Raw genomic sequence first — 15,904 nt, 5'->3', positions numbered from 1 at the left:
ACTTCTCTATGAAATATTTTATGCAAGATGAAAATTTGGTTGATAAAATACTCTCTCCTAGCTTTGAATAAGAACTATTTAATGTGTGGGCATATGTGAGCAGTAAGTCGAGTCGCTGAAATCCGTTCTAGTTACAAACAAATCTTGACTAAATTTCATATTTTTTGGGCAATTTGCAGTTCATTGAAGTAAAGTAGATTACATTCAGAATTACAGAAGTAAAAAACTCACATTTTGTAAAATATACTAGCATACTTCCACTTCACTCAATCTTCGCGGATGAATAGATCATCCGGACGAACCATAAGCAGGCGTAGAAGCCGACTGAGCCTGTTACGGACTCAATTCCCACATCGGTTGTGAGAACAACTAGTGTGGGGTATATAGACTAAATGGGCTCTCTCTCCTAACAGGCTAGTCTTTTGGGATGAGTTCTCCTGTTTGGTCTGTATCAATTGGTGCTTTCATTGAGAGCCCAAACGGTTCGGAGTGGTGGCCGGGCAAAGAACTCGCCGTGACCAACGAGTACGTTTGGGACCGACTCGGAGTGGTGACCCACGGAGTGGTGGCCGGGCAAAGAATCCGCCGTGACCAACGTGGCCGTGACCAACGAGAACTCGGAGTGGTGGCCCACGGAGTGGTGGCCTGGCAAAGAACCAGCCGTGACCAACGTGGCCGTGACCAACGAGGACGTTGGCCCTTAAAGGAGGGTCGAATGTTACCGACTCAATTCCCACATCGATTGTGAGAACAACTGGTGTGGGGTATATAGACTAAATGGGCTCTCTCTCCTAACAGGCTAGTCTTTTGGGATGAGTTCTCCTGTTTGGTCTGTATCAGAGCCTGTCACCACGAAGAAAGCACACAACACGATAAATATATACCCTGCATACCAAATCCCACAAACCCGCATTATGATCTCCCATTTGGCGAACATGTAGAAAACTGAGTAGACAAAAAGGTATAATGCAGGGGAGCCACCATTCAAGAAGGCTCTCCACCACCACTTGTAGTCTACACTGCACAACTGCAGATAACAGAAGACCACTGCTATCTCCGCGCACAATATCATCAAGACAACAAAGATTTCTAAGAGGAATCCGAATATAAAACACAACTGGTTCATCCATAGGTAGGTCAGAATGAACCGAACCTCAATGAGAACCGATACAAATGGAAGAATGCCTGCCATCAGTATAGAAAAGATGGGTCTGAGGTACCATGGCTGTTTAGGAATCTTTCTTGGGATTTTACAGGTTTCTACCGGAGCTTCAATGGCAGTATTTCTGTTACCAAAATATCCACCAAGAAACACTAATGGACCTGAAACTCCAAACCACAGAATCGAAAGTGCAAGCACTGTTCCAAAGGTTATGTCCGAAGATAACATTACACCACAAATGAGAGTTCTCACTGCAAAGAACACTGGGAGAACAATGCCGGGGAGGAGGAGGGCTGTTTTCAAGGCACTCCTCTTCCAGTCTGTGGTCTTGAACATTCTGCGGAGACGGGAAGAGGAATAGCCACCAAAGAAGCTCATGAGAAGCCATAACAAAACCATGGCAGTCATGAGCAGCCCACGGTTGAAATGGTAGAGGAAGCCTAGCAGAGCAAAGATCATTGTTGCAAGTGTCATCCCAAGCATCTGAAGTTCGGATCCTGCACAGATACACCACTTCCAAATTCTAAGGCTGTCTGAAAACATCTCCATGGACCAGCTTCCACCCTGTTTCTTCACGAGCTTCGTCTTTGCTTTCCAGTTGATCATAGCTTGCAATGCCCTTAAGCAGAGTCCGTATCATGATCGTTGCCACTGTGCAACAGAGGAACAGCATGATCAACAAGGAGTTTGCAATTGAGAACCAGTGGATTTGTCCATCATAGATTGCAAGAGGTAGGCATCCCACCTTGATGCCCACTCGATCTCACTCTACTGCACCAGAGATTTGTTGTAGGACCATATGGAAGAAATGAAACTATCCAAAAAACGCGAGAAAAGAAAGGGAGATACCTTGTAGACAACATCATATGAAAATATGATATCTGCGCCTGCATAAACTTCCTGTAGAGAAACACCCCCCTTATCAAACATGTATCTGGTGCTGTTGTTGCATGTCGACACGTTCTATCTATTAGTATAATCCCACTGGACCTCGTGCTTAATGCTGAAGGAAAAAAGCAATGCATCAAATCCTGAAGGAATGAAATAATAACACTCTTTGAACAAATCCTACAACACAATTAAAGAGGTAACCTGTTAGGAGTAACTTCAAACCCCACAATTCTAGTAGAATTCGCTTCTTCATCTCTATGATACATCACTTTGAAACTTAGGTGATTAGTGATATAATATGAATACACTTCATTAGTCTGCAAAAGAAGGTAAACTCATACACACATTTGGCAGTTGAATGATATCACGAATAAAGGAGTTTTCAAGAAAAGCAACAAAGATACTAACCCCTGCATATAATGCCTTGAATCCAACTTCAAAACCATGCTGGTAGACAGTTGATCGACTTCCATCTAGATTTTTCCTACGTACAACTACAGGAAGGTCGTCTAGAATCCTGCATAAACATTTGTTCGCAGTGGTTTTAATTCACATCAAATATTTATAGCACATAACAAAAAAGGCAACATAGATTGGTTCCTACATATATGCTCTGTAATCGTCATCGAATTTTTACTTAAAACCTTCGCATCTTGAGCACTAAGGACAATTCTGCAAGTCACTGTGTAGGGTTGCTCCTCTCTCATACGAAACTAATAACATCCCAAGCTCCATTCAGAAAATATTGACAATAATGCAATAAAAGATAAAATAAAGAAGGGAAGTAGTGACAGATTGTAACTGTATAAATAGAAGTACGGTCACCACGAAGAACTTGTCCATAGTTTTGAGCAGCGTCTCTGATTGTCGGCGGCTTGCAGTTTTTCAAGTAGTAGTAGTCATATGGAAACGGTATCTTTGCAGATAACAGCTTGTTCACTTTCACTTGAAGTTCATCACCCTGTTAAGAATGCACAAACTTTACAAACACAAAAGTTGCATAAAGCTAAATAAGTGAATTCATTAAGCAAAAACCACTAGAAGAAAAAGTTGGTGACAAATCAGCCATTTTTTATTAGCTGATCACACATGTATGAGATCATTGTATCTTCCAAATCTCATTGCCCTTTCTATTCTAGTCCTTATTAGATATGGGCCACTCACCCCTTAAAAGTCCTTATTAGATATGGGTCACTCACCCCTAAAAAGGCCTTATAAGGGGAGGGTTATCCATACTTTTATAGGTGAGCTAGGATCGTTACTAAGCCGATGTGGAACAAGATATTAGAATTTTAACATTATTAGATTTGAAAAATAAAATGTAATTAGGTTTTAGTTTAGCCTTTATTTCCAGCGTATATATAAGGTATTCTATTGTAAATTGTAGTCAACCCTTCCAAAATGTAGTCAATAAAGATATTTTCTCCTTCTCTCTTCTTTCTTCCGTGATTGACGGTTTATGCATTTTCTCTATCCTCCTTTAATGGAGGTTTCTCTATTCCTATTCAATTCTCAATATTTTATCGCCCTCTATACAGTATATAATTAAAGTACCAATTAATTGTTCTTTATTAGGAGTAATTTGTAACCTCCACATTTATGATTCCTTTTCAATAAATTTATCTATAAATATGTACCATTTGCAAGATTTTATTTCACTTCTTCATTGTCTCCTCTCTCCGTCACAAATTTTAGGAAAAAATAAAAATTTGATTACATCAGGGAATTCACATTCCTTAACGATCTACAGCTTAATAATACTTCATCAGTTATTCGAGTGCGGTGCTTGCATGTTTATGAATTCACTAAACATGGACAAACCAATGTAATCTCCTTGAAATATGTGTTCCATGATCAGATGCTATACGTTCATTGCTTAGCTTATTACTACTTTTTTAGAAATTTATCTAAAACTAAAATCATCCACTATTTATTTTTCCATGTAGGGAACAAGGATCCAAGGCACAGTTCCAAGAAATTTTTAGAATACTTTCATCTTTCTGTCTATAAATATGTATATTTGCTAGCTTATAATTTATTCTTCATTCTATTGTCCCATTGCATCACGAATTCTCTGCAAAAAGAAGAATATTTATCAGTATGATTATTACTCTCTATCTATAGTAGTATGTGAGATTATTTTGTTTCAGTGATGTTAGTTCATATTTATGTTTTTTCTTAATGTTAGTTTGTTTTAGTTTTGTTTGTTTTGTTTTAATTTTTCCGTCCATGATATAATAATCTTTATTTTTCAAATATAGAAATCATATAAGCTTCTAACTATCTATAATATTTTGAATATACAACTTTACACATGCGAAAACAAATGTGATAGTTTATGATATTCGTCTTTTTTTCTTCCTTTCGTCATTTTGTTGCTTTAGTATTTTCTTTGCATGAAAACTATGGAGTGACGAAGTTATATGCATGAATAATTTATTTGGGAATTAAGGGGCAAAATAAGACTGAGAAGAGTAAACGGGATATTGGAGTGTTTGTTTTATTATTATTTTTTCTTTATTTTGCTATCTTATTATTGTACAATTAAGGTTGTTCACATATAAGTTTTTTATGTCTTACGAACTATTATTTTATTGTTCTAATGTTTATATGTGTGGTGTTTTTTTATTTGTTTTGTACATCGTTTTATCTTTTTATGATGATATTATTGTCTTTTTAGTTGTATATTTAATATTTTATATTAATTTAATATTGATAGTATTTTAGCATTGAAGTATGTATTTGTAACGATGATATTTTTCTTCGCTGTAGAGACCTAAAAGTGTCGTACTTAACAAATATACTATTTTCATATTGGTTTAATTTAATTTTATATCTATAATTATTTAACATATTGTCACTATATAGTACTATATTTTTTTATTTTATTAATTTTATTTACAAGGTTTAATTAATAGAACAAAACATTATGTGTCGCGCATAGCGCGTGGGCTAACACTAATACAATATAAAATACCAGCTCATAATTAAGAATACTTGTTGTTGTGAATTATGAAAATACTCAGTTTCACATTTAAGAATATTCGAGTTGTGCTTATAGCTGAGTATACAATTGGTGCTTGCACTCGTTACCCTAATGAGCACTATATCATTTTAGAGCACAATTGCACTCTTAAAAAATGGCACCAAAGGTGATGATCGCTACACTTATTTATTCAGGGGAAGTTGACTAATAAAAACTAATGCTTTCAAATTTGCAGTTGATAGTGGAAAATCAAATACAAAGGAGGTAAATACAATTAAGAAAAACTATTAAATTATCTTTCATTTGAACATCAAATTTTGGTAAGCGCAATTTTAATTCATCCGGCAGTTTCTATTTTCAAATATAAAAATTGATTATGAATTACTACATCCGTCCCCCAAATTTTGACACAGTTTACCATTTCGATCCATCCCTAAAACTTTGACACACTTTACTTTTACCATTTTTGATAGTGGACCCCATATTCCACTAACTCATTTCTACTCACATTTTATTATAAAACTAATTGTTACTTTAAAGTAGGACCCACATCCCACCAACTTTTTTAAATCACTTTCCATTACATATTTTAAAACCTGTGTCAGGTCAAAGTGTGTCAAAATTTGAGGAATCGAGGTAGTAATTGTCACGATTAAATTGTAAACGGTTATATTACGAGTCAAATATAATTCATAACCTGATCAATGAGTTGACAATGGTAAATTAATAGCATTCATAAACTAATCAACGCTGGAAATTCATTCAAAACCACTATATACGTTTTTTTTTCAATAATGCTCATGATTGTACATTTATTATAATAATAATAATAATAATTGCATAGGTCATAAGAAACACAAGTTTTTTATATTTGTTAACTCCCAAAATAGGAGGACTTCTCAATACTCTATGTCTATAAATTTGTAGCCATGCATAAGATTACAATTCATTTCTTCATTGTCTTCTCTTATTGCATTATAACTTTTCAGCAAAGTTAGAATTTATTGAAACTATAGAATTCTACTTCCTAAACTGTCTATAGCCTAGCAATACTTGTTCAGTCATTCGGGTCTGATGCGTGCGTATTTTTGAATTCATGAAACATGGAGACAAATCTAATGTAATCTCCCTGGAATGTGTTTTCCACGACCGTGTGGTATGAGTATCGTTTCTTATCTTATTAGTATTTTTTAGATATTTATCTAGAACCATTCTTTGTTTATTTTTTCCATACAAGGCACTAGGATTCAAGGCACATTTCCCCCCATTTACAAATAAGTTTCGTGACCACGTTAAGGAATGTTCAATTGTTACTATTTGCCATTTTTTTGTAGAAGAAGTAGAGTACATACTCCTTTTTCAGATTATAAGTTCTAAATTATTATGTGCTCCAAAACACAAATATCTGAAGTCATCGACCCCAAATTTCCAAGATTTATTGTTTAACACAATTGATCTAATCAAGCAAATAAAAAAAATAGGTTAAGAGCCACAATACCTTTTTAGTACTACTGCTTTGCATTTACATTATTATTATTTGTGTATTAATATTGACTCGGATTGTATCTTTGTTGATATAATTGTTATGATTATTTTGACCCCGACAAGGTCATTACACAATATAATTCTCGATCGTGAAGGATTGAATATTTTAGTTTGTAATATAGATAGTGATGGTACCTGTGATTTTTCTATTAATGTTGTTTAAAAAGAAGTTTTACAAAATGTATAATGGAATATTAAATTGTAATTGTGTTAACTTTTGTTAATGTTTGATTTTGTTTATGTTTGTGTGTAGTTTACTAATTTTTTTATATTATCACGTTAATTGTTTATATTTTGATTATGTGTTTGTTTACCATATAAATGTAAATGTGTTTCAATTAAATTTGTTCACAACTTATAAAAAATTACCACAAGAGAAATAAAATGAGTCGTGTAACGCAGAGTGTGACACTATAAAATACCAGCTCATAATTAAGAATACTTGTTGTTGTGAATTATGAAAATACTCAGTTTCACATTTAAGAATATTCGAGTTGTGCTTATAGCTGAGTATCATTCTGTTAGCACAATTGGTGCTTGTACTCGGTACCCTAATGAGCACTATATCATTTTAGAGCACAATTGCACTCTTAAAAAATGGCACCAAAGGTGATGATCGCTACACTTATTTATTGAGGGGAAATTGACTAATAAAACCTAATGCTTTCAAATTTGCAGTTGATAGTGGAAAATCAAAATACAAACATAAGGAAATCAAATACAAACATAAGGCATGGAAGGATTCCTTCAATCCCTCTTCCACATTTCAATTTATTATCTTTGTCATAGGAGTATATGTTGGGACGCCATTTACACTTTACTAACCTAGCGTACAAAATATGAAATAATGATGAAATTTTTATGTAAATATAAGATAATGATATACTTATTGTACGAATATAAAATAATAATCAAACTTATTGTACTCTAGCTAGGTAAAGAAAGGAAAATATATTAGATGAAATGTGTATAAATTCTTTTATATGATTTGTGTAAACTTCAAACTTTTTATATTAATATAAATATTAAGATAAAATATTTTATGCTTCTTCTGTTCCATAAAAAGTATTTGCAGGGACAACATGAGTTTTAATGCATAATTGGTGAATTTTGCGAGAGATATACACAAAAAGTTGTTAGAATATGTCGATGGAGAATGAAAGTCCACCATACTAAAAATAAAATAAACTTTTTTTTATTAAATTACGTATCTATTTTTATGGAACCTGGGAAATACTATGCAATTTATGTAATTACCCTAATAAAGTACCATTACTTTTGGAGAATTGCAAAACAGCTAGACAGAGTGAAGTCAATTTCATATACTACTATTGTATAGTAATTTGTTAATCTCTCTTTCCTGCATGTTTGATTCGATTCAAGTAACGTCAAGTCCACTTCTTGCCTGATTTATCCCTCTCTAGCTTCTTCCTTTCTGCTTCCTTTATGAACGATCATATCTATACATATTGGGAGTCTCTCTTTCTATATTAACAAATCTATTCAATCTAATTTCTAGCGGTTAAACATCTCTGAGGTAACAATTCTATGCAACAAGAATAATGTTTCTTTCGGACATGAATTTAAGTGGTATTTTTATATCAAACACGAGTTTAAGAAAAATATTGTGTAATGAGTGATATATAAAAATCTAATTTTAAATGCAGAGAAAATAAAGTCGAAATATAGGTTTTGTTTAAAAACTACTCCTTCGTCCACGAAAAATAGACGTATTTTATCATTTTGGGGTGTCCACGAAAAATGGTGTCATTTTAAAAATGAAATTTTCTTTTACACTTTATCTAAATTTTCTTCTTCTCTCTTATTCATCTTCTACTCTATCTATTTTCTCTCTTACTTAACTATTTTATACTCGTGTTATCAAACTATTTTTTTGGTCGAGTAAATCATTTGCAAGTACAATGTGACTTTCTCGGTTGGTTCTTCAAACATGCCTGATCAATTAACATCTTGTGAATAAACCACCTATCGCTCCTTCCTTTTTGTACGATCATATTTACATCTTGTGATTATCTCTTTGTCGATCTACAAATCTATTGTATCTCAAGGTAACCCATTCACATCTCTCATGAAACAATTTTCATACTCATGTGAATCAATCTTTCACTCATATTTACATGTTTTGATTCTCTCTTTGTAGATCTACAAATCTATTCAACCTCCTCAGGTGACAATTCTCATACTCCTACTAATTTACATATCTGCTTTTATTTGTGTGAGTATTTTACAAGATCTTGCAAATATTACCATGTCCACAAGCTTTCGGGAAATGGAAGGTTTAATTTCTTGTATTTATAAAATGAAGGAAAATTTGAATAATAATATGTACTAGAGTCAACTCTAACATCTTGCTTATAGATTGCTAGCGCTTAGTATTATGTTCACATATTCAACATATATTGTATTTCTACTTTATTCATTAATTGCAATTTCATTTTCGGACTGAATAGATGATCGCATGAAAAGTGAGATTTTAGCTATTTTTCACATCAAATAATTGTTGTTTTTTGTTTATGTTTTTACTCTGGAAAGGGCAAAGTGGTGAAAATGGCAAGCTGGTTTTTCGAGCCGATTATGTCAAAGGTGGGGGAAATAATATCGGGTGATGCATACAACACTGTGAAAAATATAATCAACTTTGAGCCCAATCGAAAAGATCTGCAGAAAAATTTGAATGCATTGTGTGCTAAGGCATCTGATGTTGAGGAAAAAATCAGGAACTCAGAGCGTTCAGGTCGAAAGAAAAGGAAACGTGAAGTTGAGGAGTGGTTGGAAGAAGTGAGGTCCATTGAAAATCAAGTTGTTGAGTTAAGGACTCGAGTGGAATTGGAAGGATTTACTATCAGATTAACGGATGGAGAGTTACCAGCTAAACTAAATGTTGAGGTTGACAAGCTTGTTGAGCAAAGTCGGGATTTTGGTGAACTTGTCCTTGATGTTTGTGGAAGTAGGGGAGATAAGTTGTTGACAAATGAGATGGTTGGTGAAGCTTTTAATAAAAATTTGGAAAAGATTTTGAAACATTTGGAGAGTGAGCAAGTGTGGAGAATTGGTGTTTATGGCATGGGTGGTGTGGGCAAAACGACACTGGCAAAGCACATTAACAATCGACTCCTCCAACAATCTCAGGGACGTGTGATTTGGGTTACAGTCTCTCAAGAATTTAGTGTTACGACTTTACAAGATAAAATTGCTCGTTTTATAAGTTTGGACTTTGGGGGTGAGGATAATGAAGAGTTGAGGGCGGGGAGACTCCATACAACTTTGTCTCAGATGAAGAATTCAGTGCTGATATTAGACGATGTCTGGGAAAATATCGATTTATTAAAGGTTGGATGTCCCATTTCTGTTGAGTGTTGTAGGCTGTTTATAACTACTCGCTCCTTAGAAGTGTGTCGTCAAATTTCTTGCCAAAAATTGATTCCAGTGCAAACTCTACATCGTCACGAGGCATGGAAATTGTTTAATGAAACGCTACGAAATGAGATAGAACTTGATTCTTCGGCAGAAGAGATTGCGAGATCTGTGGTGGAATTGTGTGGTGGTCTGCCCCTAGCAATTGTTACAGTGGCTGGAAGCATGAGGGGCGAGAGAGCCATTCACACATGGAGAAATGCTTATGAAGAACTAACAGAACGTGTTTCAGGGAAAGCTGGCTCAACTATATATAGGTTATGATGTTTATGACGTATTGAGGGGCGAGAGAGCCATTCACACATGAGGGGCGAGAACTAACAGAACTAACAGAACTAACAGAACTAACAAAGCATGAGGGGCGAGAGAGCCATTCACACATGGAGACGTATTGCAAAATGCTTATGATGTTTATGACGTATTGAGATATAGTTTTGATCGGTTGGAAAGGAACCGTCATGGTCAGACTAATGAACTCAGTACATTGCAACATTGTTTCCTCCATTGTGCGTTATATCCTGAAGATGAAGAAATAGAGAGAGAGGCTTTGGTTAGAGAGTTCATTTCAGGAGGGTTGGTGGATGAAAGAAAGACAAGGAGAATGCAAGTTGAGCAAGGACATTCCATATTGGATAAATTAGTGAATGTATGCTTATTGGAAAGTTGTGTTGTTCCCGGGAGGTTTGATCCTACGGAATGTGTGAAGATGCATGATCTTGTAAGAGGTATGGCATTGAAGATATGTGAGGGGAAATATATGGTAAGAGGATCTGGAAAATGGGCAAAGGATCTGGAGAAGGTGTCCTTAATGAAAGGTGGCATAATGAGAATTGAAGGAGGATTATCTCCCGATTGTCCTAAGCTCTCAACATTGATTTTACGGGATAATGCTTGTTTGGAATTTATTCCAGATTCATTCTTTTCTAAAATGCAAGGACTAAGCACTCTTGATTTGAGCCAGACTAGCATAAAAATGCTGCCAAACTCAATCTGTGCCATGAAGAGCCTCAAGGCATTGCTCCTTAAGTCGTGTCGGAGGATAAAAGATGTGCCGTACTTGGGAGAGATGAAAGAACTCAGGGAGTTAAACATCTCGCATACAGCTATCAAGGAAGTTCCTGGAGGAGTTGGAGAATTATTCAATCTCAAATTCCTTGCACTGAATGTGCGTAACCTAAAGATGCTTCCAAAAGGATTGTTTCTTAAACTTGGGAATCTACAGCACTTAGAATTACCACTCCGTATGCAAGTAGTAATTGAAGAAATTGAGAATCTGAATCTGTTAGAGGAGGTTAGTGGAAGATTCAAAAATGTTAATGAATTTAATTCTCTTATTACAAGTTGGGGAAGTCGGGTGCATGACACTTGCTACACAATAGTAGTGGGAACGTATCATAGAAGTTTCTATGCACGAAGAGGAGAATATTATAATCCACAGTTGCTGTTGTCCGCATGCAACCTTGTAGATGAGAGAGTATTAGCAGAGGGAATTGTGCATCTAACAATCAGTAAACCTGAAAGTCCGAGCATATACTCTGTGGAAGGATTGAAAGGGTTGATCGAAAAGCCGGAAATAGGAGCGTTATCTACATTTGTACAACCTAAGTTTTCCTCTCTGACAATGCTAAGAATTGAAAAGTGTAACAAAAGCAAGATGAGGATACCACTATCTGGAGTTCTGAACATTGAAGTTATTGATATCAGCAAGTGTGAAGAAATAGAAGAGATATTCGAAGATGAAGGAACAAGTTCTCTCACCCTCCCTAAATTAAAAATCTTGTGGTTAGATGAGCTGCCAAGACTGAGGAAGGTGGGGATACAACTATCTGGTGTTCCCAGCATTCAAGTTATCTCTGTGAGAAAGTGTGGAGAAATAAAAGAGATATTCGGAGATAAAGGAACAGGTTCCCTCACCCTATCTAAACTAAAATACATACAGTTAGATGAGCTGCCAAAACTGAGGAAGGTGGGGATACTACTATCAGGAGTTCCCAACCTCGAAGATATTTATGTGAGAACGTGTGGAGAAATAGAAGAGATATTCGGAGATGAAGGTTCAAGTTCCCCCACCCTCCCTGAATTAAAACAGTTGGATTTGCAACAGCTTCCAAAACTGAAGAGTCTATGCAAGGGAACAAATGCCATCATTTGCAACTCTATAAAAGATATCTTCATAAAAAAGTGCCCAAGATTGATGAGCAAACTTCCTGTGGTTGTGGATTCGGCAGTGCCTCGACGATGTCAGATAATGGTAGCGGCAGTTGGTGGCGGGTGAGGAACTCTTTGAGCTCTTTCGCGATGTTGGGTTTCGAAAGATCGATGATCCGTAGCCCAAGATATCTTTCTCCATCTGGGCCAGCTTCTTCGGCGAGGATTCGATCTCCCTGAGAATTAGGCTCACTTTCTTTGAGATCAGAGAGATATTCTTGGGGTAGTGGTGACGGTGGAGAGATGTGGGGTGGTATGTGAAAGCGTAGAGAGCGTATAGATTTGTGGTGATGACTGAGAAAAGGATGAGGAGATTGTTATAAACTCGACTACACCAATCGACGGCACCACAGTCAGGTAGGCAACAGCACCTTAGAGAGAGGAGGATCGAGAACCTGAAGTAGAGCTCGCTAACACGCCCCCTCAAACCGAGAGCCGATTGCGAGATTACAACAAGTTTCTCTCGTAGTCGGATGAAGGTTTTTCGGGCCAACGGTTTTGTTAAAATATCTGCAACCTGATCCACTGTCAGGACGTGCTGGAGTTCAATTTCTTTGGCCAAGACTTTATCACGAACAAAATGAATATCAATCTCAATGTGCTTTGTTCTAGCATGTAGAATTGGATTTGATGCCAGTGCCATAGCACTTTGATTATCCACCCAGACCATAGCTGATTCATCTTTCTTGATTTTAAGCTCTCCAAGAAGAGATTGCATCCATGTTACTTAAACAGCATGGGCTAAGCTTCGATACTCAGCTTCAGTACTTGATCGAGCAACAACTGATTATTTCTTCGCACACCACGCCACCAAGTTGCTGCTATGATACGTACAATACCCGCTTGTGGATCGTCTATCATCTAGATCAGCCGCCCAATCTGCATCTGAAGAAGCAACAATCTTTCCACTGGACTTCTGCATATGAATTCCATAGTCAATTGTTCCTGCCAAATATCTCAGAATCCGTTTCACCGCTCGCCAATGAGTGTCCAATGGAGCAAACATGTATTGGCTGACTTTATTTACAGCAAAACTTATATCCGGTCATGTAATAGCAGCATATTGCAGTGTCCCGACAGTGCTTCTATATATCCTCTGATCTAGGACAGGGTCTCCTATTGCCTTGCTGAGATCACAGTTAGACACCATAGGAGTGGGACATCCTTTGGCAGTTTCCATATTCACTTTCTTTAAAAGATCTTTGATGTAAGATGATTGGCATAGATGAAGACAACGATCAGTTTTAAGAACTTCAATGCCAAGAAACAGATTCACCTCCCCAAGCTCTTTTAAAGAAAGTGAGAGTTCAACTTAGTTATGACCTGGTTGATAGAGGTTTGGTTGTTTCCAGTGACAAGCATATCATCAACATAAATGAGAACATAAACAACATCCTTACCTTGAACCCTGAAGAATAGAGAAGGGTCTGATTTGGATTGAGTAAAACCAAGGGTGACGAGTACAGAATGAACAGTAAAGAACCAAGCCCGAGAGGCTTGCTTGAGCCCATATATGGCCTTATTCAACTTGCAAACAAGGTGAGGAACCCCTTGTTCAAAACCAATAGGTTGACGCATGTATATATCCTCCTCAAGGTTACCATTGAGAAAAGCATTATTTACATCCAAGGGAGTAACATCCCATCCACAAGAAACTGCAATGCTTAGTATCATTCTTATGGTAGCTGGCTTGATAACAGGACTAAAGGTTTCGTTGAAATCAAAACCAGGAAGCTGAGAAAATCCTTGAGCTACGAGTCTAGCTTTGTGCATAGCAATGGAGCCATCAATATGTTTCTTTAGCTTAAAAACCCATGTACATCCAATGAGGTTTTTGCCCGGTGGAAGAGGGGTCAAAGTCCAAGTGTGATTTTTTAGTAAAGCAAGTAACTCACGGAGCATGTCGGTTAGCCTTTGTCCTAGCGGCAATGAGCTTAGACATCAATGTATGAGGTGCCGAGTTCGAGCCCTTTTGACAACAGTTGTACTTTCCTCCTTTCTTAGGAGTTTATTTGTAATTTCCTCCTTCATTTAGGAGTTTATTTTATTTTATTTTTTTTAAAAGGAACTCACGGAGCATTTCCTTCCAAATGGGAATCAATAAGGCTTCCAAGGCTGACTTAGGAGTGAGAAATGGGAAGAGAAAAACAGTGAGCAAATTTGGCTTAAAAATACCGGCCTTTGCTCTTGTTGTCATATGATGAGTAGACTGAACATGTGGTGGACTAGATATATGGGCAGAAGAAGAAGACACATGGGGTACAGAGGAGTCAATAGAGGAAATATGTGGTCTAGTATCTGAAGATGAAGAGTGAATGGGAGTACCAGATTCAGGATCATGTGAAGTGGTGTTAGGAGAAGTATTATGTCCGACGGGAGAAGTGTCATGAGGATGTTGAATGATAGGAGAAGTGTCGGGAGGATTCTGAATGATAGGAGATGGAGAAGAATCAGTGATAGGTGGAGGTGGAGAGATAAAAGATGTGGGAGGTGGAAGGAAAACTGATGAAGGTTGTGGTGGAGCAGCTGGTTTAAAAGGAAAAATGGATTCATCAAACATTATATCTCGAGTGATGATGATTTTCCCTTGAGGAAGAAGAGCTTTGTACCCCTTATGAGAGGGGCTGTAGCCAAGAAAAGTAGCCAGGGCAGATCTGTATTGAAGCTTATTGCTATTGTAAGGACGGGTAAAGGGATAGCAAAGACAGCCAAAAACATGAAGAGTGGAATAATCTGGCTTGGAGTTATGCAATTTCTCAAAAGGGGAAATGTTGTTTATGATTTTTGAAGGAATAAGATTTATGAGATACACTGCAGTTAAAAACGCATCATCCCAAAAAAAATTTGGCAAAGCAGATTCAGCTAAGAGAGATAACCCAACTTCAACAATAGGTCTATGTTTCCGTACAGCTAGACCGTTCTGTTGAGGGGTGTATGGACAAGAAACCCTGTGGATAATCCCTGACTCCTTGAGAAAAGATGTTAGAGCTTGATACTCACCTCCCCAATCTGTTTGGAGAATCTTAATTTTTCTTGAGCAAAGATTTTTTGCCATGGCTTTGAATTGTTTAAAGGCTGAGAAAACATCACTTTTATTTTTGAGAAGATATACCCAAGTGAATCTAGTGTAATGATCAATGAATGAAACATAGTAAACAAAACCAATCCTAGATATCACAGGAGAAGGACCTCAAAGATCACTATGAATCAATTGAAGAGGAGCAGGATATTCAGATTGAGACAAAGAATAGGGCAGTCTGTGAGATTTTGAGAGACAACAAGATGGACAGAGAGAAACTAATTTCATTGATGTAAAAGAAACATTACAACTATTTATTGAACCCATTATGCGATTAATCAATTCCCTGTTAAATGATAATTGCATGCTGAACGCAAAAAAAATTTAGCTTAGAAAATAAAAAAATCCCAAAAAATGATTTCTACGGTTTTGAAATTACCGATTTTGGGTTTTTCCAAAGAATGGCCCATTGCTCGCCTTTTTTTCCACGTGATGATCCCCAATACTAAAACCACCCGGGGTCTTCTCTCCTTGGTTTCCCCAACCGTATCTCGATATCGGGGGGGCTGATCTTAAAAATTTTGGGCCCAATTTTTTAAAGAAAAAAATCCTTTTGGAAAAAGGGGTGGGGCCAAAAATTTCCACCAAAAATGTAAAA

General features: G+C 36.6%; 1 protein-coding gene and 1 pseudogene across 1 annotated transcript; one reads left to right on the top strand and one right to left on the bottom strand.

The window, feature by feature from the left end:
* Positions 1-262: 262 nt before the first annotated feature.
* On the bottom strand, positions 263-3,175 carry LOC125205169 (annotated as a pseudogene).
* A 5,977-nt stretch (positions 3,176-9,152) lies between these two features.
* LOC125205161 (probable disease resistance protein At4g27220) lies at positions 9,153-12,294 on the top strand. Its single transcript, XM_048103983.1, has 2 exons — positions 9,153-10,276; positions 10,452-12,294. The coding sequence occupies exons 1-2, from the start codon at positions 9,153-9,155 to the stop codon at positions 12,292-12,294; spliced, it is 2,967 nt and encodes a 988-aa protein (XP_047959940.1).
* The last annotated feature ends 3,610 nt before the right edge of the window (positions 12,295-15,904 follow it).

Source organism: Salvia hispanica, chromosome 2 (assembly GCF_023119035.1).
Source record: "Salvia hispanica cultivar TCC Black 2014 chromosome 2, UniMelb_Shisp_WGS_1.0, whole genome shotgun sequence".
NCBI classification, from domain to species: domain Eukaryota; kingdom Viridiplantae; phylum Streptophyta; class Magnoliopsida; order Lamiales; family Lamiaceae; genus Salvia; species Salvia hispanica.
This window is presented reverse-complemented; position numbering and strand designations above follow the sequence as displayed.